The sequence below is a fragment of the Drosophila willistoni genome (genome assembly GCF_018902025.1).
Source record: "Drosophila willistoni isolate 14030-0811.24 chromosome 2L unlocalized genomic scaffold, UCI_dwil_1.1 Seg72.1, whole genome shotgun sequence".
Lineage (NCBI taxonomy): Eukaryota > Metazoa > Arthropoda > Insecta > Diptera > Drosophilidae > Drosophila > Drosophila willistoni.
In genome coordinates, this window is record NW_025814049.1 from 4,022,536 (window position 1) to 4,042,946 (window position 20,411).

Consider the following 20,411-nt stretch of genomic DNA (forward strand, 5'->3'; position numbering starts at 1 on the left):
TAATTAATTACAATGTCTTTGCTTTTCGTCTTTCGTTCGTATATGAAAACAGTATTTTTTTTTTTTTTTGCTTTTTGCTCTTTGCTTTGCGTATTGTTTCGCATCCATTGGATACGGCAGAAAAAGAAGGAGAAAAACAGAAGCTGATGGGTGATATATTTATATACCCCCCCATATGTGTGTTTCTGAGTGTGTGTGTGTGTGTGTCTGAGTGTGTGTATTCGCTTGGCGCGCACTTTGGTGTCTTGTAATTTAATACCTTATACGAAACGTTACCAAGCTATCACATAACACAAGACTACAAATTCGAATACAAACACAACAATAACAAATCGACATACATCTTGATAAATGTATATATACACACACGTACATATGTATATATTTAGGTATTCACACAAGAGTTCATCAGAATTTTCTTTTTTGAAATTTTGAAAAACGTAATTCAAAACTTCTGGGCATTTGATATCAACGTCAAGAAATTGTAACTTTAAAGTATTTAAAAAATAACTATTTTTAAGTTTAATTAATTAGTTAGAATGTTCAATTTCATATTGCGATATGTTTCGTCAAAAATTTTTTAGTTTTCCTTATTTTTTTTTTTTTGTTATTTTATGTTTTCATTTTCTTTATAATTTCACTTTTCTTTGTTTTGGTTCTACGCCTTCGTTCAGTTTATATGTACATATATACATAAATATGTACACTTTAATGATTTCTCAAATAGAAAACGAAAATGCATTTCAAGGCATTGCATATACTATATATTATCGTTTTCATTTTCTTTTCAATTCTTTTTGATTATAGACATTTTTTTTAAGGTCTTTATGGTTTCTTTGTGTTCTCTTCTTCTATTTTTTTCGTTTTTCGTCATTTTCTCGTTCACTTTGAAATACACATCGAGAAATATACTATATTCCAAAAATAGCTTTATATTTTCAAACCATATAATTTCACTCTCTCTCTCTCTCTCGCACTCTCTCTCTCTTTTTGTTCACTCACATCTATCTCTCTTGCACTTATTCACTCAAAATTGGTTTCTTCTGTCGTGGGTGTGTGTGTGTTGTTTGTGTGTGGTGTGTGTTGTGTGTGTGTGGTATGTACTACTCTTTCTTCTGACTTTTTGCCGCTTTCAAAACACCAATAACAACAACAACAACTACAATATTAATAATAATATTAATAGCAACAACAAATCATCATCATGCACCATAATAAACATTTTTCAATTTTCATTCTCACTTTTCACACATCTGATTTAGATTTTTATTTTTATATTTTTTTTCAATTTTATTCTTCTTATTTTTTGAATTATTTTTTGTATTTTTCGAAATTTTCTAAGAGACCTTCCGACGACAACGACGGCGGCAACGACCAAGTGAACCACACGCGGCCGCGTTTCATGAACATTTGACGAGGCGAGAGCTGTGGCATGTGGATTTTTACTTGATTCTGCCTCCGTTGTTGCTGCTGTTGCTGCTGCCGTTCTGTTTGCGTATGCGCAGCTGTGGGTCTTTTTGGTATGATGACGTATTGTTTGGATGGCCCCCCTCTTGCCACCTACACCATAACTCATTCGCTTCCTGCCTCATTCACTGCGTCTCTCTGCCTCTCCCTCCCTCTCTCTCTCTCTTTTTCTCTCTTGTAAGGATATGTTCATCTCATTGAGCAATGAAAGCGAAAACGAAATATAGTTCAAACAAACTAAAAAAAAAAAGGAAACATATTTGAAAATTATGTATGTGATTGCATTCTCGTAGTTTAAAAATAAGTTGCATCATTTACCTGCCACATTATCTCTCTCTCTCTTTGTCGCTCCCTCTCTTTCTCTCTGCAGTGGTGTTTGTTAATTTTCAACTAAAATTTATTATTGCATTATGTCAAGTTTATGTTGTTGTTCTTTTAATTTATACAATATATGTATGTATTGGCTTAAACGCACTTGAAATCTATATGTATATACATTGTAGAAGATCAGAGAAAAACAGCGAAATGTGAAATTAATGGGGGGAAATTCAATTCTGACAGCCATAAAGGTCATGCAAATGCATCTTGAGAATGATCAAAAGACAAAATGGAATGAAAATCTATGATGATATTTTCAGTAAGTAAACTTAAGAGAATATCTAAAGAAAGAGCAAAGAGAAATGTTAAATAAAAACTGGAAATACATTTAATAAATGTTCTCCAAAACTTAACTTTTCCATTAAAAAGGTAATCTTAATTTTGATTTAGTTAGAATAAAGTGGAATATCATTAAATAATGATTTAACATAGAAGAACTACTGAAAAGGTCACTATTAGTTTATAATCGTTACATTATATTATATTTAAAAGTGTTTAATCATTTTATAAGATGTAAATGTTAAATTTTAATATGTTTTTACACTTATTTTTGAGACAATATTAAAATTTATCTTGTGTAAATATTAGTTAAAAGATTTTCTAAGAGTTATTAGGTTTTTGAAATCTTTATTAAAATTTAACCAACTCAAACTAAAGATGCGTTAATTCCTTTTAAATCAAGTTCTGACAAGGAAAAAATTAATAATTACCGGAAAATTCGAAGTTATCGAAGTTCGAAAAAGCAAAGCAATGTTTCAGCATACTTAGCACTTTTAGCTTACTTATCCAAAGCTAATAAGATAGTCACAATGGCCAAAAATGGATTAAACAAAATCTATAACATTTTCTTGATCATTTAATAAAGGAAAATTTAACCTTTGTTCCCAAATTGATTACATATTTAAAAACAAGGAACCTAGTAAGGTTTGATTTGAATTTTTAGAAGACTATATTGTAATTTAAGACCATTATTATTTAAAACCTTTACTATAATTTAAAAAAATAAAGATAAAGCTATGTCTTTATACCTTGTACATTTATTGGTTCACTTATTTGTTAAAGAAAAGCTCAAGATTTATTAATCTAAATTTTTAAATAGACTTTTCCAGAATAATGAATTTTAAAAGTCTAATGTATTCAAGACAAAATTTATCTGAATAGAACATCTGCTTTTAACAAATACATATATAATGTATTATTTATGACCAAAAATAAAATATGAGGATATCTGTTATGATTGAAAAATTGTTCATAGATTTAAATTGTTTCTCATTCTAAAAAATATATAACTCTAGAATCTAAATGTTAATTGTGTCATTGTGAGTGTAAAATATACGGATAATTCATATCACATTGCCGTAAGTAAAATTTAGAGTTTCAAACCATTCTTGGTACAGAGTTTCTCCGAACTATTTTCTTAAGATTAACGGTGCCAAAATGTAATATCGTTGTGATTCACCTAACTTAATAATTAAGCACTTTTACCCTAATAGGGTCCGAAAACAGTTGGCAGTTGATGAGAATCGTTGCTGATAGTCCCAAGCACAAGCACAACCAAAAGACCGACTATTCCACCTTCTACTAAATAGACCATCATGTAGTCGTGATAGCACTTTGGTAGTACCAATTGCCAATTGATTTGTGTGTAGGTAAGTGCCCAGTACCACTTAAGTATTGCCGCCCCTTGGCTAACTTGATAGTCGTCGTCGTTGTCATCATCATCATCATCATTATTGGGCTTTGTTCTTTAACAGTTAACAAAGATGTAAAACCTGAGAGCAAGCCAAATGCTTAAATAGCAACATAATAATTAAGATTGCACAAAAAGAAGAATCAGAATCAGAATCAGATGTTTCAACAGAAGAAAATGAGAAATTAAAAGCAGACACAGTTTGCTGCAGCTGCTGTGCCAATCAAATTAAAACAATGCAATAATTTAGATAAATGTAGCATTTAATGCAATGAATTTGATTTAATTTGAACATGAGCCAGATAGATTTATTGTTAGCATTAGTTTTCAAATTCTCTTCGTTTCTTCTGCACTTAAAAATATTCTTTTGTTTACTGACTCATTAGCAATAGTTGATGATAATTGCAATTTGTTCTTTAATTGTTGTTGACTTTTGTTATTGGCAACAAAATTGTTTTACTTGCAGTTTTCACCATGTGTCATCATACATTTAATTATGCTATATGTTCCCGATTTATATCAAGGTTAAAGGTGACTTTGACTCCTTACATTGTAATTAGTAGCAATACAAAATTAAACAAGTATGCCAGTTTCAATTACTCAAAAACAATAATTATTAATGCAATGCCGAGATGTGGACAATTGTGTAAATATTTAGTCATCGTTATTGCCATTGTATCAAGTGCTGTGGGTTCATTCTTTATATCAAGGATGGCCACGTAGTGGCTCTTTTGGCTCCCGTGGCTCTTTACCGGCAGAGGCTGGGCAGAGAAAAAGGTCACTTTTGCGAGTCGACGCACACAAAAATTTGTGTGCCTCGAGTTTTATGACGGGTCATAAAACGACCTTTTTTGGGTCGAGCGAGCGATCGTCGTCGAACTTGTGGGCAGAGGGACGGACAAGTCCCGAATTTTACGGGGAGGGGGAAAAAGGTCGCGATCTCGAGCTCGCAACTTGTGGGCAGAGGGAGTGAGGGACAAGTAAAAATAGGGGTTGTTTTCGATGAGTGCTCGAGATCGCGTTCCTTTTTCCCCCTCCCCGTAAAATTCGGGACTTGTCCGTCCCTCTGCCCACAAGTTCGACGACGATCGCTGGCTCGACCCAAAAAAGGTCGTTTTATGACCCGTCATAAAACTCGAGGCACACAAATTTTTGTGTGCGTCGACTCGCAAAAGTGACCTTTTTCTCTGCCCAGCCTCTGCCGGTAAAGAGCCGGCTCCCAAGTTAAATTTCCGTGGCCACCCTTGCTTTATATATTTAAATGTTAACGAGATGGACGAAAATCAAGTTTATCCATTTATGTCTTGGGCGGGTGTTGCGGCATCTATTTTATATGTATTTACTTGCATGCTGCTCCTTTGGGGCAGTCAGAATGTAAACTAATAATTGCTTGAAATTTATATTGATTAACTTAATGATTGATTAATTTCCCTTTGTCAGGATCGTCCGAACTGGATGATACCATGGCTTGTATTTACCTGGATTGGTGTAATATGCTATTCGAATTGTCTTGCCTTGGTGATTGATGCAAATGTTAGCCTTTTGGTAGCAATGGGTAAGCTTTAACAGTAGAGACATTTGTTTTAATTGATTCTTGAATCTTTTTATTTTATTCTTTTAGTTATTAGCATTGTTAATTGGGCCATTGTGATGCAAGTGTTTTTGAATTTGAAAAATTGGACACGCCAAGAAAATAGAGAAACTATTAATAACGAGAACACAGCAAATTTTCAATCTACATCTGCCAACTGATTTAATCTTGATTTCAAAAACATTTAAAAAACGATAACAAATCGACATGTTGCTCCGCATATCGATAACAAATCGACAGCTGCGCCGATAACCAATAACATATCGAATGTCTTCACTAGCAGGCCCATCAGCTGTTTTTTGTTTTGAAAAATTAAGCAATTAACAATTAATGATAAAATGTCAAAGCTACCCAAAGCGGCGCTTAGTCTTAAGCAGGTAACTACTCCAAAGTAAATTCGATATGAATTTATTATTTAATTCATTTACTCCACAGTTCATGCTGCGACAAGAGGTATTGAAACTATATAGGGAAATATTTCGAACCATACGCCAAGTGCCGGATAAACATAGTCAAATGGAACTTAAAGCCTGGGCTCGTCATGATTTCGAAACGAACCGCCAACAGTGCGATGAAGTGGCTATCAAAATGCTTATACAGCATGGACGTCGTAGTCTCACCGAACTAAAGACCAGTTTACAATTGAGTGAAGTGAATGGAGAGAAAAAATGATTTAGTTATTTTGTTTTATTTTTGAGCTCGTCAACCACTTAATAAGGGAAGAAATAAATAGTAGTACAATGATTTGTTTAACTAAGAAAGCTATAAAAACCTTTGAGGTGTTGTAAGTGTCTATATTTCGCTGTACGTTAAGATATTAAAGTGCGTTGTTTTAGCAGTCTAGAGTAGTGTCTGTCGCAAGGCATGTGAAATTTTCCAGTCCTTCTCTCCTTAGATTAAGGGCTTCAATAGACTCAACCAGGCAACCTTTAGCAGGGCCAGGCCGAAGAGCAGGGAGCCCACACTGGTAATGATAAGCGAGATGAGATCTCGCTTGGCATGCTGATCCACGCGTCCCACAAGGAAACTGTGTATCACTGTGCTGGTGATGTGTGCCCCATCGAAACCAAAGCAGGGTATCGCATTCACCAGAGCCAGACCAATGCTAAAGACGACATTGTATTTCAAGAGTAGAAACCATGAATCTGGCCAAGCAGAACTTAATGCTGAATACCGTGGCACGAAGGCGGATACCCTTACCGAACGCACCACATCATAGGGATGGCCCACATAGATCACAGAAGGTAATTGTTCGCCACTTAAACGCTGGCGCTTAAACTGTAATATGGCCGTTGAATTCGGCATCAAGGGTCTCAGGCAATGACCCTGAGTGCAATCGCCGCCAGTGCAATACTCACTGACATCCTCCAAGGTGCGGCGTACATGCAGGCACACATGCTGAGGCAACTCCGCCGGAGCTTCCGCTGTCATATCCTCGATTAGCTCAAAACAACTGACATTGGGATTTCTCTCATCACAGCACTGGAGACGACCGTCCGCGGAATGATGCGATATATCGATGCTTTCATCATTTTGACGCACAAAGTCCGCACTCACACAATAGCCCCGACGCACGGGCAGTGTTTTCTGTAGGCAGCTACTCCAGGTTTCCTCACTACTCACGGCACAATCGTTTAGCTGAGTAATTACATTATCCACTTGTAGGCCACGATCTCCGCCACCAGCGCGCAATGGAGACTTGGCGGTCAGCTCGGTGACTATCACATTTTGATTGTATACAAAAAACGGTGACAGTGTAATGCCCACCGAGGAAATGAGAAGATAACAAAAGCTGGCAAATAAAAAGTTATGCCAAATACCGGCGCAAAGGATGCGCAACTTGCGAAACCAGCGCAAACTATTGAGATGATCGTGAGATAGCTCTGTATAGGCCATAGGGAGGCAGTAGTAGAACTGTAACGATGAAAAGATTAGAAGAGATATCTTTTAAGCTAAATTTCAACTCACCTTTATACCAAATCCCGTCACTGGTACGTCCTCGAGCACTGCAGCCAGGGCATGGCCCAATTCGTGCACTACCAGGCACATGACTAGTGTTGCTATATAGTAGCCAATCTCCTGAAGCGGCAGATTCACACCCGGCAACAGAATCTCTAGTTGCACTAAAGAGGCGGCATCTGCGTCTATGGACGAAGATGACGTGGCCGTCTCACCGCCATTAAATATAGTTATAATCAGCAATATAATGCCAATAGGCAGTAGTGAAAAGGCGAATAACACGCCTACATTAAAGCTACGGACTAGAAAATTTCTTGTACAACTATGGCCAGCGGAGCCCCAACGCAAAAGCATACGATTGAAGGCATTTGTGTGCCAATGGACACTCATAAAGTTCACGGTGAATCCAGTGTTCTTTAGAAACGCATCGTACGGATAGTGCATGCAACTCTAGAATAAAAATAATATATGTATATACATATATAAACCATGTCTTCAGGATAATCAAAAGAGCCTACCTTAAAGAACCGATCAAAGAAATATAAAATGCCATATATCGATGTCAATACTACGAAGAACACCACAGGATCCATCGTAGCTTTCGGTTGAGAGTCTAAGACTAGCTGACACACACACACACACACCCACACAGAGAGACTAATGCAAACGTTTTCTATGTTTAATTTGCCATATTTTTATAAAATTCCTAATTTGTTGTCTTTTCGTTTAGAGATGGACCATGCGACTTGCGTGCAGAACTAGAGATGAGCAGTTTGTCTGTTACTTGTCACTGGAAATTCAAAAGTCACAGTTTACAAAAACTAACGAAATAAAAAATTTTACGGACATATATAGATATTAAATTATAGTAAGTAAACGATTTTGGATACTTATAGAAAGAATTGCCAGTGTTTATGAGTTAATACAACTACAACTAATTACAATAATGCCAATTACTTTTGCAATTGATATGAAATAAATATGAACAGTTTTAGTATTGACAGTTTTTTATATAGAAACGTTTTTCCGTTTCTGCGAATCTCTACAATAATCATTGGCATTATATCATCTGCTGTGGCTTTTTATATCCTATTTAATTGTTTCGGAAGTTCACACTGTGGTGGTCAGCAGCTGGTAAAGACACCAATATATACGCTAGAAATTGGTGCCCTTATCTATATAATAGCTTCATCGATACTTATAACTGGAGTTTGGCTAGTTGGTATAATCACTATGCTCAAAAACTAATCTATTAATTCTCTATTGTATACTTACAGAACCGTCGCTGGTCCATAATTCCCTGGCTGGTGTGTCTTCCCTATGGAATATTGGGATATAGCGTAGCTGTTGAACCCTTTTCAGAATCTAGTAGGGATTGTTTAATTGCCTCTGTCAGTGAGTTATACATTTTTTAAAGTATTTACAATAGGTTTCCTGACTCCTTACAGTTCTTAACTTAAGCTTTGTTGGCATTTCATTGCTATATTTCCGATCTGTGGAACCTCTTCGAAGATATTCTGGGGAAAGCGCTAACTAGGCCATATTTCAAGCATTATGGGAAAAGTGGAAATTATTGTTAAATTTATATGCATATTTATTGGCATTCTATCATCAGTTATGGGTATCGAATGCTTCTATGCAAATCTTTTGCTGGCACAAAAAGCAAACGCGGATCTTTTGTTGGCTTACTCCTTTATGGTATTGTCCACTTTTTATACAATTTTCAGCCTTTTGCTTGTCAGGGGAACTTTGAAGGTCAGCTAATCATTGAAATTAAAATCGAATCGAACTAACTAACTTCTTATAGAGAAGCGGCTATCACTTAATACCCTGGATAGTCTTTGTACCAGCGGGCGCTATAAGTTACGCACAATTTTTCGCTACACTCATCAGTAGCAAAACAGGTGTACTTATAGGTCTAGGTGTGAATCAATGTCAACACGTATATATATATATTTTTAATTTTCATTAATTTTCAATGCGGTTTTTTTTTTGCTCCTCAGTTCTGTGCATTGTCAATTGGACCATTGTGCTCCAATTGTTTTTGAGTTATAAAAATTGGTTGCCCCTCGATGCCAAGGAGCATGAAGATAGTAATGAAATACAAGCAGCTGTCTGACCTGACCTAAGAATATGCCGAGCAAAATAAAATGAATAAAACTGGCGCATTACAATGTGGAAAAACACACATATTTACTCTTTGCCTCTCTTTCTCTTTCTTGGCAGGAAAATTCACCTTTATCATTGAGAGAGACTCCACCAGAAAGTCGTTTCAACCGAAAGACTTTAGGTTTCAGTCGAGAATCTGAAGCTGAACGACTAACACCTATAGCGTAGAGCCATAGAGCTGTAACCAAAAGTCCTTTGTGTGTGTCGAACAAAAAAAAAAGAATAAAAGAAAATTTTGTAATAAGAAAAAGTCTGCTCTCTGCTTCTCCAACACTTATTTTGTTGAGAAAAAAAATTAAATAAAAAGAAAGCTTCTAAAAGAAACCAAGATTACTGCAACTCGTTTATAATTTCATCAGCTTCAGCAAAAGTTTGTTTTAATATCGATTTGTCCGAATCATCAAAATCAAATAAGAGGAAGAGCCAAAGAGGAAATAGGAAACAGTTTTCGACACAAGATGCTCTCACAAGCCCCACAAGTTCCTTGCGAAGCCTTAAGCAATCCCAAAACTAACTAGAAATAAATAAAAAAACAAAATACAAAAATCACAATTCAGTGCCAAAAGGAAATAAGACAAATAGAACGAAAAAGAGGACCAGGACTAGGACCACAACGAGCACAAAAGTTAGCTCAAATTAAGCATATTCAAAACAAAATTGGGCCATCGAGGGGAGGTCCGCAGAAGAAGAAGAAGAAGCAGCTCCAGCTACAGCTCTCAGCTATACTTTGTCTTTGTGCAGTGAAGTCAACCAGCCGAGTTAACCCAATGCATTTGGGTGCACAACAACAATTACGCCCCAAGCAACAACAACAACAACGCGAGCAACAAGAGAAACATCAAAGACGTTTCACATTTAGTAAAGGACGACGACCATGTCATCCTTACAGCGTGACTGGCATTTACAGGTAAAAGAGATAACCCGTCGATAGATTGGCTGTTAAGTCATCCACAGAATCCCTTTCTACCGACCAAAGAAAAAAAAAACACTAGACTTCCGCATCTTTTTTAAACATCATCCAAAAGCCTCAGACTGGAGTGGGCCAATCTCGGAATTATTGAGGTAGTTTGAGTTGGCTTGGTAGGCTTCATATATACATATATATGCACTTCTGTTTCTCTTTATTTTGTTGATTTTGGTGAGCATGCGCAGTATTTGAAACGAAGCCAGTAAACAATGGCCAGTATTGGGTCAACATCAGGGACATCAAGGGCAAAGAGGATGTGAGTAGGGGCTGGGTGGTTGAAACATATGGCTTTCTATTTAATCATCAGGTAAATTGATATAGTCATTTAATGATGGGTATTCATTAATGCTACATTTGGCGGAAAAACCATTCCATGCATTCCAGTAATGGATAGTAATTTGTAATTGACAGACTTTAATAGATAAAGTTCTAAACAATAAGGAAAGCTAAGCAAGGAAGAAACGTTAATAGCTAAATGTTCAATGATTTGGAACTGCTTTAGAATTAAAGAGTACTTTCAAAATAGAAGTAACAGAAATATGAATTTGATCTTCAAACAGGTAGATATTAGTTGCCAGATGATTAAAAAACTTTTTCCTACCATTGGAATTTCTCTGCTAACAGTCGAACTTAATTGTAATTTACTTCCATATAATGAAGTTCTAGTGATAATAAAGGTCCTTTTATTAAAGTTCTTTAAAAAGATTTAGCTTTCTCAAGATATTTTGGTAATCTCTCTATAATAATTTACACAACAAATATCTGCCTCGAAATGTATTTAATCTTGCTTGTTAGCCGACTTTAGGTTAATCTTTCGAACTTAATTGTTTCGTAGACAGCATAAAAGTTTTTGAGATTATGTTCATAGCCAAGAACCATCAAGTTCTTTCATTTCTTTTAAGGACTCTAAAATTAGAAATAGCTAGAACTTGTTGAGAATTACAATTAAATGAAGCAAAAGCTGGGAGGCCATTCTTGTATATACTTTTCTTTTCTTTTTGGTTAAAAATTTCACTTTTAGACGTTTTTCATCGACACACGATCAGTTTTTCCGTACTATTTTTTGTCAGGCTATTAACAACAGCAAATGTTGGATAAATATATTTAACGGAACCCTATATTAAGCAATCGAATACCTAGTCAGTGGTTCAGTGGAGACCTACTAAATCTACAATTTTGTTGTTCTCGAGTTCGAACCCCGACGTAGGTGGAGTTTCCCCCTGATGAAGCAATACTAAAAGGTAGTTCCGTCGGTGATAATGGAAACGATTGTGGATAACGACTAATATTTTTCATAGTGTACCTGAAATCTTTGTTGGAGAACTCTAATTAAATAATATTCTAAAGTCTCAAAATGTACTAGAAGACATTATTTAGAAGCAAACGGAAAGCAATATAATTCAAACTGAAATATTTCATATAGGAAAACGAATAGTGTTGACTACATTATCAATTATGTTTTCAAGATTATCCTCCATGCAAATACTATCATACTGTTTGACAAAAAGATAGTTTCATTGGGAATAATAAAAAGGATTGAAAAGTAATACTTTATACTTTCATAAAAAAATCTTTGCTTTTTACCCTTTCCAACCAGAGTGTTTACAAAGCGTTGCCTTGAGGCACCACTGGTTCTGAAAGTTTTAAAAAGTAGTTACTGACTTTCATTTATACTTATATGTATGCATATTTAAGTGTTTAAGGAGTCCTTAGTCATTTCATTTAACGACTAAAAACTGTCTCTAGGCGAAAGACTATTGTTGTAAAAATTTGCTTCACATGTGTAAGGCACACTCTCGGGACAATTAAACCAAGTTTCCACTTAACTCTTTGGCTAACTGATTACAAAAACCAACATTTTTAGTTAAATTTTTAATATATCAGTCAAAAAAGACACGACATATATAAATGTTCAAAGTAAAAATACAAATTTTAAAGGAATTTCACTTAATTAAGGTTTCTGAAACTTTAAGCAACAAGTTAAATGAAAAGCAGCAAAGGAAAATATTTTTTTGTAATTTGCTTAAATTGACCTTGAGAGGAGAATGAAAATTGTGTCAGAAAGCTCTTTGTAATTTTCCTGGCAATTTAAGATGGAAGATTCCTGGGTGACAGCGCGCACACAATGGCGTCTTAGGCTGTGACATTTTACAAGGTCATTGTGAGGGGGTGTGGCGCTTGGGGTGGTTTTTTGTGGCAAATGGACAGGCGTTTTTTGTTTGTTGCTTTTCTGCTGTTGCAAGGATGCTCATTAACTTTGTCAACCCGGCAGCAACCCAGTTGGTTGCATTCAATAGTTGCATGTTTCATGATTTGACAATTTTTTTCCCTCATTTAATGGAATTTTCCAACACCAGGAGAATATAACCTACATATATTTATGACCGTTTGGAAAACAGTATATTGACATGACAACCATGATGATGATTAGAATGGTGATGATGATGATGATAACAGACACGTGTGGATATAATTCACCTACATTAATTTAGCTTTCTATTCGTTTCGCGTGTCGTATGTGTGATATTGCGTATACGCCTTGATAAATTGCCTGATGATTGCAAAATCAAAATTGATTTGTATTGCCTGGGGAGGAAGTATAATAATGTTTGCCTTAAACTTGACCCTGAATTGCATTGCAGTCGATTGGCAATTGGCAAAATGGTTGAATGGAAAATTCCTCGACGTCATGGCAAGCGCACAGCATGCATCACCCACCCATCATTCACTCACCCACCCATCCATCCACCCACTCACCCACTCATTCTAGTCACTAGTCTGCAACTCTGCAAGAAAAATGGCAACTTATTTCAATCGATTTAACAAACAAAGTATCACAATAACAACAAATGTCCAATCCCCGCCTAGAAATGAGACTCTTGCCTGGCTCTGGGGTAATTACAAGCATGAAAAGTAAAGGCAATGAATCACCTGAGGAGAAGCAATGTTATTTCTCATTATTATTTCTTCTGTGTTTTTATATTTTTTTTTTTCAAAAACAACTTAAACTTAACTCAATTAAATCAAATGGAGTGCATACATTAGGGTAATGCAGCGATGTCGTCGTCCTTTTTCTTTTTTTTTTTGTGGTTTTTTGTATTGTGGTCTGGAAGTTTGCGTGTCGTGCCTTGGCAATCATTTAGCATTCGTTTGCCAAATTGGTCACAAATTGTGACTTCCTTCCTTTTTCATTTTGTGAACAGAGTGTTTCATCTTTCATGTGGCGTTTGTCTCTTCCACAATTGCAGGGTTCACGGGGATCGGTTTACTGCGCGAGTGAACCGGACCCAACTGGTGGAGTCCAGTACGAGTCGGGAGGGCTCATTCTCGACAATCGTCTGCCCAGCGGCTCAGCCGTTGGCTCAGTTGGACCACACGATGGCAGTGGAGCTGGAGCTGGATCCCTATTTTCGATTGTCTCGGCACCACCAGCAGCTCCATTGCCGACACCTGCGCCGCCGTCAGTTGTTGAGCCCCTGGCCGAGTTGGATGTCAAGCAAATGGAATCATTGTATCTGCCATCGCCATCACCGTCGCCCATGCGACGACCCGTCACTCTCACCCTGGATGCACCCTGTTGCCCGCGCACTCTACACTCCAGCCTGCTTGAACATCAGATCTCTGAGATGGAGGAGGATGACAATGAGAACCTGTTAACCGTATCGAGCATTACGGCTAGACCGTTGATAGCAAAATCTCATGAATTGCGCAGTAATCGCAAATCCTTGGGCGGCAGTACGGCGCAAAGTAAATGCATTCGTCGGAGCAAGGAGCGTGAAAAGTCGGCCACACAGCAGAAACGCCTGAAACAACCTTCGAAGGATCGAGATTCGTCGACAACAACCACCACAGAGGCGACCATCGATCCACCAGATGGTGGCTATGGTTGGTTCATTGTGTTCGGAGCATTCTCCGTGCAGTTTTGGGTGGCCGGCTTAGTGAAATCCTATGGTGTACTTTATGTAGAGATAATGGAAACATTTCCCAGCTCTACGGCCACTGTGGCCTCTTGGATACCCGCCATATTGTCGGCCCTATGCTTGGTCTTGGCCCCCCTATCGAGTGCCCTGTGCCAGCGTTTCTCCTGTCGCTCTGTGGTCTTTGTTGGCGGCATCTTTTGTGCCATGGGCATGATATTGAGTTACTTTGCCACCAGTTTGCTTCATCTACTCTTCACATTTGGCATACTAACAGGTGAGTTGCTTATTTACCTGCCCAAAGCAAATAGTGCAGACTAAAAGCAATTGTGTCTCCTCCCCACTTTCGTAGGTATTGGTGGAGGCTTATCTACCACACCCGGCATTGTGATTGTCTCGCAGTACTTTGATAAGCATCGGGCATTGGCCAATGGCATTTGTGTGTCGGGCACAGCTGCTGGTAGTTTCATTTTACCTGTGCTGATTAAACATTTGGTGGAATATTGTGGTTTCCATGGCACTATACTCATATTGGGAGGTTGCATGTTGCATGTTTGTGTCTCGGCTACACTCTATAGACCCATCAGTGCCTATGCAGAGCAACAGCATAATGGACATGATGATGAGGAGGAGCATGAAGAGATAGCCAGTCGCAAGCCTTTAAGCGAGGAGATTAATCCCAGTGCCACGGGCATGTTGACCACTTCCACCTATCTTGGAGACACATGCGATGTGGTGGTATCTAATAATGAGTTGAATGACAAGTTCATAGAGCATCTGTTTCTCGAAGAATCCAAGAATCATATAAACTACATGGCCAGCCAACAACCAGGTGAATTTTCAACTTATCTACCTAATTAGAATTGAAGTTATTCAACTAACACTGTTTCCAGACAAATCAGCTCAGGAGAGCGATGATGAAGTCAAGGATATCATTGGCGAGACCACATTCATCAAGCCCATGAAAAAGGTACGTAGTTCGGGTCTCTTGCATTCTGTGGAGGATCTTAGCACGGATTCAACTTGGGTTTATCGCAAACACTCATCGGGCACGGACTCGAATCGTGGCAGTCGTCGCCGTCGTAATGTTTTTGCCAACGATGAGGTCATCTCAAAGATACAAACTCATCTGGAGAAAGAGAAGCCATTGTCGCCACCATCATCACAACCACCGCCAGTTAGTCGTGGCCTCAGCAAGAGCATGGAGATCCCCACCCCAGTGAGTAATCTTAGTGAACTCAAGCAGATGGATAGCGGTATGCTGAGTTCCCAATTGGTGTCGACGGGTTATCACATGGATGACGATGACGACGACGATGAAGATGGAGCCGAGGATGGAGACAAGATGCCACGCACTTGTTGTGAACGTATTGAAATGTATTTGGATATTAGCTTACTGCAAGAACCAAGTTTCATTTTGATGTGTCTATCGGTCACTCTGATGTCTGTGGGCTGCCCTTACATGTTGTACTATTTGCCAGCTCATGTCATTTCCATAGGTGAGTGGATCTAACATAGGATAGGCTAACAACCAGGTAGATTTTGTTGACTCTTCTTTTTCTTGTGTTCAAGGTTACAATAAGAGCGAGGCGGGATATTTGGTGGCTGTAAGCGCCGTTTTAGATCTTTGTGGACGTCTGGGTCTGGGTTGGCTATCCGATTTGCAGCTTTTTGATCGCAAAAAGACCTACACTCTATGGTAAGTGGTCGTTGGTTTTAAAGAAATGCATTCGATTATTTCATTTCATTGGTTTTTTGTAGCATCTTGGGAGCCGGTCTAGCTGTGCTTACCATACCCTTTGCCAAGACTCTTATTTTGGTGGGTCTATCGGCAGCTATCTATGGTCTTTGTCTGGGTAGCTGGTATGTCTTGATGCCAGTCCTACTGGCCGATGTCTTTGGCACTGATCGCATTAGTTCGAGTTATGGTTTGGTACGAATGTTTCAAAGTATTGGAGCCATCTCAGTGCCTCCATTGGCTGGACTGTTGAGGGATTTGTCGGGCGATTATGAGATCTGTTTCTATTGCATGGGCTCCTGCATGGTTCTTGGCTGTACTCCTTTGATTGTTTGGTCTATTCTCGAGGCACGCAATCATCGTCTCTTTGTTCAGCGGGATGAGGATGAAGATGATGACGAGGACGACGACGATGATGACAATATGGGAGTGGCCTAAAATGTTACAATTTATTACACGAAAATTACTTATGTTTTCAATAGTTCCTGAGTTAATAACGAATATTATTTTCGAATGCCTCACCGAATAACTCGCTATATATCAACTAATCAACTATCCAACAACAGCTTTCTTTTTCCTCTCATATCTCATACAATATACTATATATATTTATATATGAATGAATATCTGCCTATAAAACAAAAAGGGACAAAAAAAAAAACCAAATACTTATATAAGCACCAAAATGTTGCGCAAAAGAACTGAGTTAAAAAAAGACATGAACAAATTCTAATATACATATATATATATCTATGGGATTTACATATACAACAAAAAAAACAACAACTATACCCAACTAAAAAAACAAAATGAAAAGAACCGTAATAAACTGCATACTAACTAACAAATACATATGTTTAGTTCTAGGTAACCCCGCCCACTTTCATGCCCCCATTCATCTGTGAGGGAATTCATTTAAAGTTTATTAACAATATACTTAGAAGAAAACAAAACAAAAAACTAAAGATTGAGTTTCGTTGGTTCGGGCATCCTAGCATTAATCTAGTTGTAAATTAGTTGTTGTGAGACATTTACCCAGAAATAAAATATTAAAAAAAAGAGAAAAATTACCAAAAAAAAGAAAAAACAAAACCAAAAGTGTTAAGAGAAATTTTACTTTTGACCGTAACCTCTATTACTTTGGTTGGTTCATTAATTATGCCAAACAGACAAATTGTTGCTGCAAACGTGGCTAGAATGTTATAATTTATAATGTTTGTTAACTGTAATGTGAGTCAGGGTTAAAGGTGGTCAACTCATTGAGAAATTGGCCCAACACATAAACAATTACCATAAAAACACGTTCGGACATATTTTTGATAATTGTTTTTTCGTTTTGCAATGCAATTTATAATATTTAATTTGATGGTTATTGAATTGATTCTTAAGATGGATCTTTTTGGGTCGGACCCTGATTTTTGAACCATTAAGAAAAAAAAAGAGGCATACTACTGCTGGCAAGGATATATCGATGCAGGATCGACTAAAATATCAGTTTAAGCTCTTGAAAGATGTACTTATTAACCCTTTCAAGACTACTGAAACAGTCTTCAAAGGGTTAATACAGTGAAATATTTTTATGTCATTAAGATAACCCATCTGTGAATCGGGAAGCTAAAGGTTTTTAAAGAATATTTCAAATAATTTTAAACGATTTCAATTATGTACATACATATGTATGTACTTTTCTCAGATTTTATTTTCTTAAATTACAAAAATGTTCTTATCAGTGTGATTTAAATTTAACATATTTTTGGGAAAGTGAAAAATAATTTTTTAAAAATTTATATTTCAGAATAATGACAATTATTTTTAAAATGGTTAGAAAAAAAACAATTTTTTCTTGATTCTTTGCGAAAATTTACCCTAGTATAAGTTTTCCGGTTTTTAGAATAGAATAATTACAATTTTTTAAAAAAATGTATCGATTTAATTTTAATGGTCAACTTTCAATACTTAATCCAATATGAGGTGCTGCAAATGACTTTTATATAATTAGACGTCTTCTGGTTTAAAAGTCACGTTAATAACACACATAACCGTAAAAAGTACATTGTGACCCATTTTAATCCACACTATCCACTTGCTCCATGAATGACTTCCTATACCTAAAGTAACTAACTTCCTATCACATAGCATAAGCATTTTCTATTCACCTTTGTAACCAACCCGTTTCTGCTGACTTCACCGAAAGAGCGACCTACTCTCGACATCTCCCATGTGCATCCGAAGGATCATGGTAATGCCACACCTCGACATGGAGACACGTATGATAGACTCGTAGCTGGCTCGCGAGCAGGAACCCTTCTCGCATCCATGGACCAGACTCGTACTTATGCATATATGTATTTTTTATTTTTATTAGTTTTATCCATTCCTACTTTGTTATCTGATCTTTGTCTATTTCATCCAAATATTACTTACATTTTGTCTTTCATATTAGCTTAGTGTTTGAAAGGTCTTGTTAGTAAAATGTTAGGTAAATTTTCATTTTGATATTCGCCTTATTTAATTTGCCTTGCCAAAAATTTCAAAATCATAATAAACAAAATAGATAATTATTCTCTATTTGACATATGTCTAAAATTTCTATAAACTAAAAATGATTTATGCCGATAATTGTTGTTGCTGCATTGAATTGAGATGCGGCTGCATATTAATTGCCATTATAGATGTCTTAATACGCGGTGTGGATCGGTTTTTTGTAGATCGTGAGTTGCATAAATAAAAAAAATTGTAGTCAACGAATATGAAATACATTAAGAAATCTGTTTATGTATATGCAGCTGATACCTGGATGGGTTTTGTTTCCCTTGTGGTAAGTGGATCTTATGCAATTTGCTGCCTTCTACTTCTATTGGGCGCTGTTTTGGTAAGACATGAAACGAGTTTATTTCAACCCTGATTCTAATTTTTTTAATGTCCTTTTTTTTAGTATGTAAGATTCTTATTGTTACCCTATATGTTGGTGGCTTTAATACGGCTATTCACTTTGATTTGGTTGGCCATCTATGTGATTATGGAGGATGACTTTTACGATTATGTTGTCTTTGATGCATTTCAAGCGGGTAAGAGGAGAGAAGAAGATATCGCTTAGATATCCTTTCATCCTTGTGATCTCTTTCAGTTCTAGGTCTATATTTCTTTTTGGTGGTTTATTCCTTTTACGATCGTTTGTCCAATGAAATTTGAAATATTTTGATTTGTAAATTTTGGTTTTAATAATTGCCAACTATAAATAATATTTACAATTTGTTTTTTTTTTTTTTCTCAACCTGGCTAAGTGTTTATATTAGAACTAGAACTGTTCCAGAGTTCTTGGTGCTGGTGGAGCTCCGTATTCGTTAGCTGGAGCAGCTGGTGGACCATATTGGGTAGCCGGTTTCGGTTGCTGTTTGTACTTGATGAAATAGACCTCTGGCTTGCTAGGCTCTGTGGGCGCTGGCGATGGCAGAATCAGAGGCTGTTGCTCCTCGGGCTTCTTGACCAGCACATAGACCAGAGTCTTGTGCTCATCCTGCACTGGTGGCGGCAAAACTTGACGCACTGGCACTGGTGGATTGGGAGCCTTAATGAATATGATCTTGTAATGCTTCTTGGGCACAGCTGTCTGGATGGGTGAAGCGGCTGGATATAATTCTGGCTCCTCTGGCGGCACATGCACATAGACATTCTTGGTGACAATTGACTCCACAGTGGGTGCGGCTGGTGGGCCATAGAATTCGGCGGGTGGTCCATAAACTGGCAACGGTTGAGCCTGTTGTGGTGGTCCGTATTCCTTTTGCGGTACCGGCGGTGGTCCATAGCGGGATTTTGGTGGCTCTGGTCGGGCCAGGACTACGGCCACGGAGGCAATTACAAATACTATAGCCAGCTGGTATTTCATGATGCAAAACGTTATCGACTCGGCTCGTTGACGAATGACTCGTTGCTTGTGGGTCAATCGAGCATTTTATACTCAGATTGTAGCTCCATTCCGTTGGACTCTTTGCATAATATTGTTGATGGCTTCCCAATCGAGTTACGCGAGTTACGCGCCTCTGCCACTTCGCATACAAATTAGCCACAAATCACAAATCATTCGTCTCTGGCCCGGCTCATTGTGCCCAATTCATGTCATTTCACTTGTACAATGAAAACGAAATTGCAAACCCAAAAAAAAAAAAAAAAACAAAAAATCAAAACAGATATACAAATATATAAGAGGGCCCGACGCGTGTATGACTTCATATGATTTTGATTTGGATTACTGTATGCATGTCCGGCACGTTCTGTCTGACTTGGTTTTCTGGGCTTCCCGGCCTTTTTTTTTTGTTTTTGTTTAGGTATTTGCCAAATACTTGCATACATATATATATATATAATTGTCGATGTCATTGTCCAACTGTAAATTATTATACAACACTTGTAGGCATTTCATACTTGAACAATTTTAATATTGTTTATTGCTCTTCAATCTTTTTAAGGTATTTCTCGTTTTTGTTTTTGTTTATTTGCCAATTGTAAGAGAAAACAAAAATATTTCAGGACTGTGC

The 20,411-nt window shown here is 37.2% G+C and overlaps 5 protein-coding genes across 7 annotated transcripts; 3 read left to right on the forward strand and 2 right to left on the reverse strand.

Annotated features, from left to right (window-relative positions):
* Window positions 1–4,029: 4,029 nt before the first annotated feature.
* Window positions 4,030–5,887, forward strand: LOC111519071 (LYR motif-containing protein 2). Of its 3 annotated transcripts, none has more exons than XM_047010397.1 (4): window positions 4,033–4,181; window positions 4,731–4,909; window positions 4,976–5,090; window positions 5,157–5,447. In XM_047010397.1, the coding sequence occupies exons 1-4, from the start codon at window positions 4,160–4,162 to the stop codon at window positions 5,285–5,287; spliced, it is 447 nt and encodes a 148-aa protein (XP_046866353.1). In that variant the 5' UTR covers window positions 4,033–4,159; the 3' UTR covers window positions 5,288–5,447. The 3 variants fall into 3 exon arrangements, with proteins under 3 accessions (XP_046866354.1, XP_046866353.1, XP_023033664.2); XM_023177896.2 differs by lacking the exon at window positions 4,033–4,181 and adding an exon at window positions 5,562–5,887 and having other exon boundaries at window positions 4,763–4,909; window positions 5,157–5,503; XM_047010398.1 differs by lacking the exon at window positions 4,731–4,909 and having other exon boundaries at window positions 4,030–4,181.
* LOC6646250 (membrane-bound transcription factor site-2 protease) lies at window positions 5,799–7,678 on the reverse strand. Its single transcript, XM_002068666.4, has 3 exons — window positions 7,604–7,678; window positions 7,095–7,535; window positions 5,799–7,040 (listed from the first exon to the last, which is right to left on the reverse strand). Exons 1-3 carry the CDS (start codon window positions 7,676–7,678, stop codon window positions 6,018–6,020), a joined length of 1,539 nt encoding a protein of 512 aa, XP_002068702.1. The 3' UTR covers window positions 5,799–6,017.
* A 209-nt stretch (window positions 7,679–7,887) lies between these two features.
* LOC6646249 lies at window positions 7,888–16,520 on the forward strand. Its single transcript, XM_002068665.4, has 11 exons — window positions 7,888–7,953; window positions 8,102–8,303; window positions 8,363–8,480; window positions 8,534–8,840; window positions 8,893–9,007; window positions 9,089–10,161; window positions 13,470–14,415; window positions 14,491–14,970; window positions 15,032–15,637; window positions 15,711–15,837; window positions 15,900–16,520. The coding sequence occupies exons 6-11, from the start codon at window positions 10,129–10,131 to the stop codon at window positions 16,312–16,314; spliced, it is 2,607 nt and encodes an 868-aa protein (XP_002068701.1). The 5' UTR covers window positions 7,888–7,953; window positions 8,102–8,303; window positions 8,363–8,480; window positions 8,534–8,840; window positions 8,893–9,007; window positions 9,089–10,128; the 3' UTR covers window positions 16,315–16,520.
* Window positions 16,521–18,382: 1,862 nt separating this feature from the next.
* On the forward strand, window positions 18,383–19,103 carry LOC26529779. The gene is made up of 4 exons (XM_047010404.1): window positions 18,383–18,587; window positions 18,663–18,748; window positions 18,812–18,944; window positions 19,004–19,103. The coding sequence occupies exons 1-4, from the start codon at window positions 18,479–18,481 to the stop codon at window positions 19,066–19,068; spliced, it is 393 nt and encodes a 130-aa protein (XP_046866360.1). The 5' UTR covers window positions 18,383–18,478; the 3' UTR covers window positions 19,069–19,103.
* A 5-nt stretch (window positions 19,104–19,108) lies between these two features.
* On the reverse strand, window positions 19,109–19,994 carry LOC6646006 (extensin-1). Its single transcript, XM_002068664.4, has one exon. The coding sequence runs from the start codon at window positions 19,760–19,762 to the stop codon at window positions 19,175–19,177; it is 588 nt and encodes a 195-aa protein (XP_002068700.1). The 5' UTR covers window positions 19,763–19,994; the 3' UTR covers window positions 19,109–19,174.
* Between the last annotated feature and the right edge of the window lie 417 nt (window positions 19,995–20,411).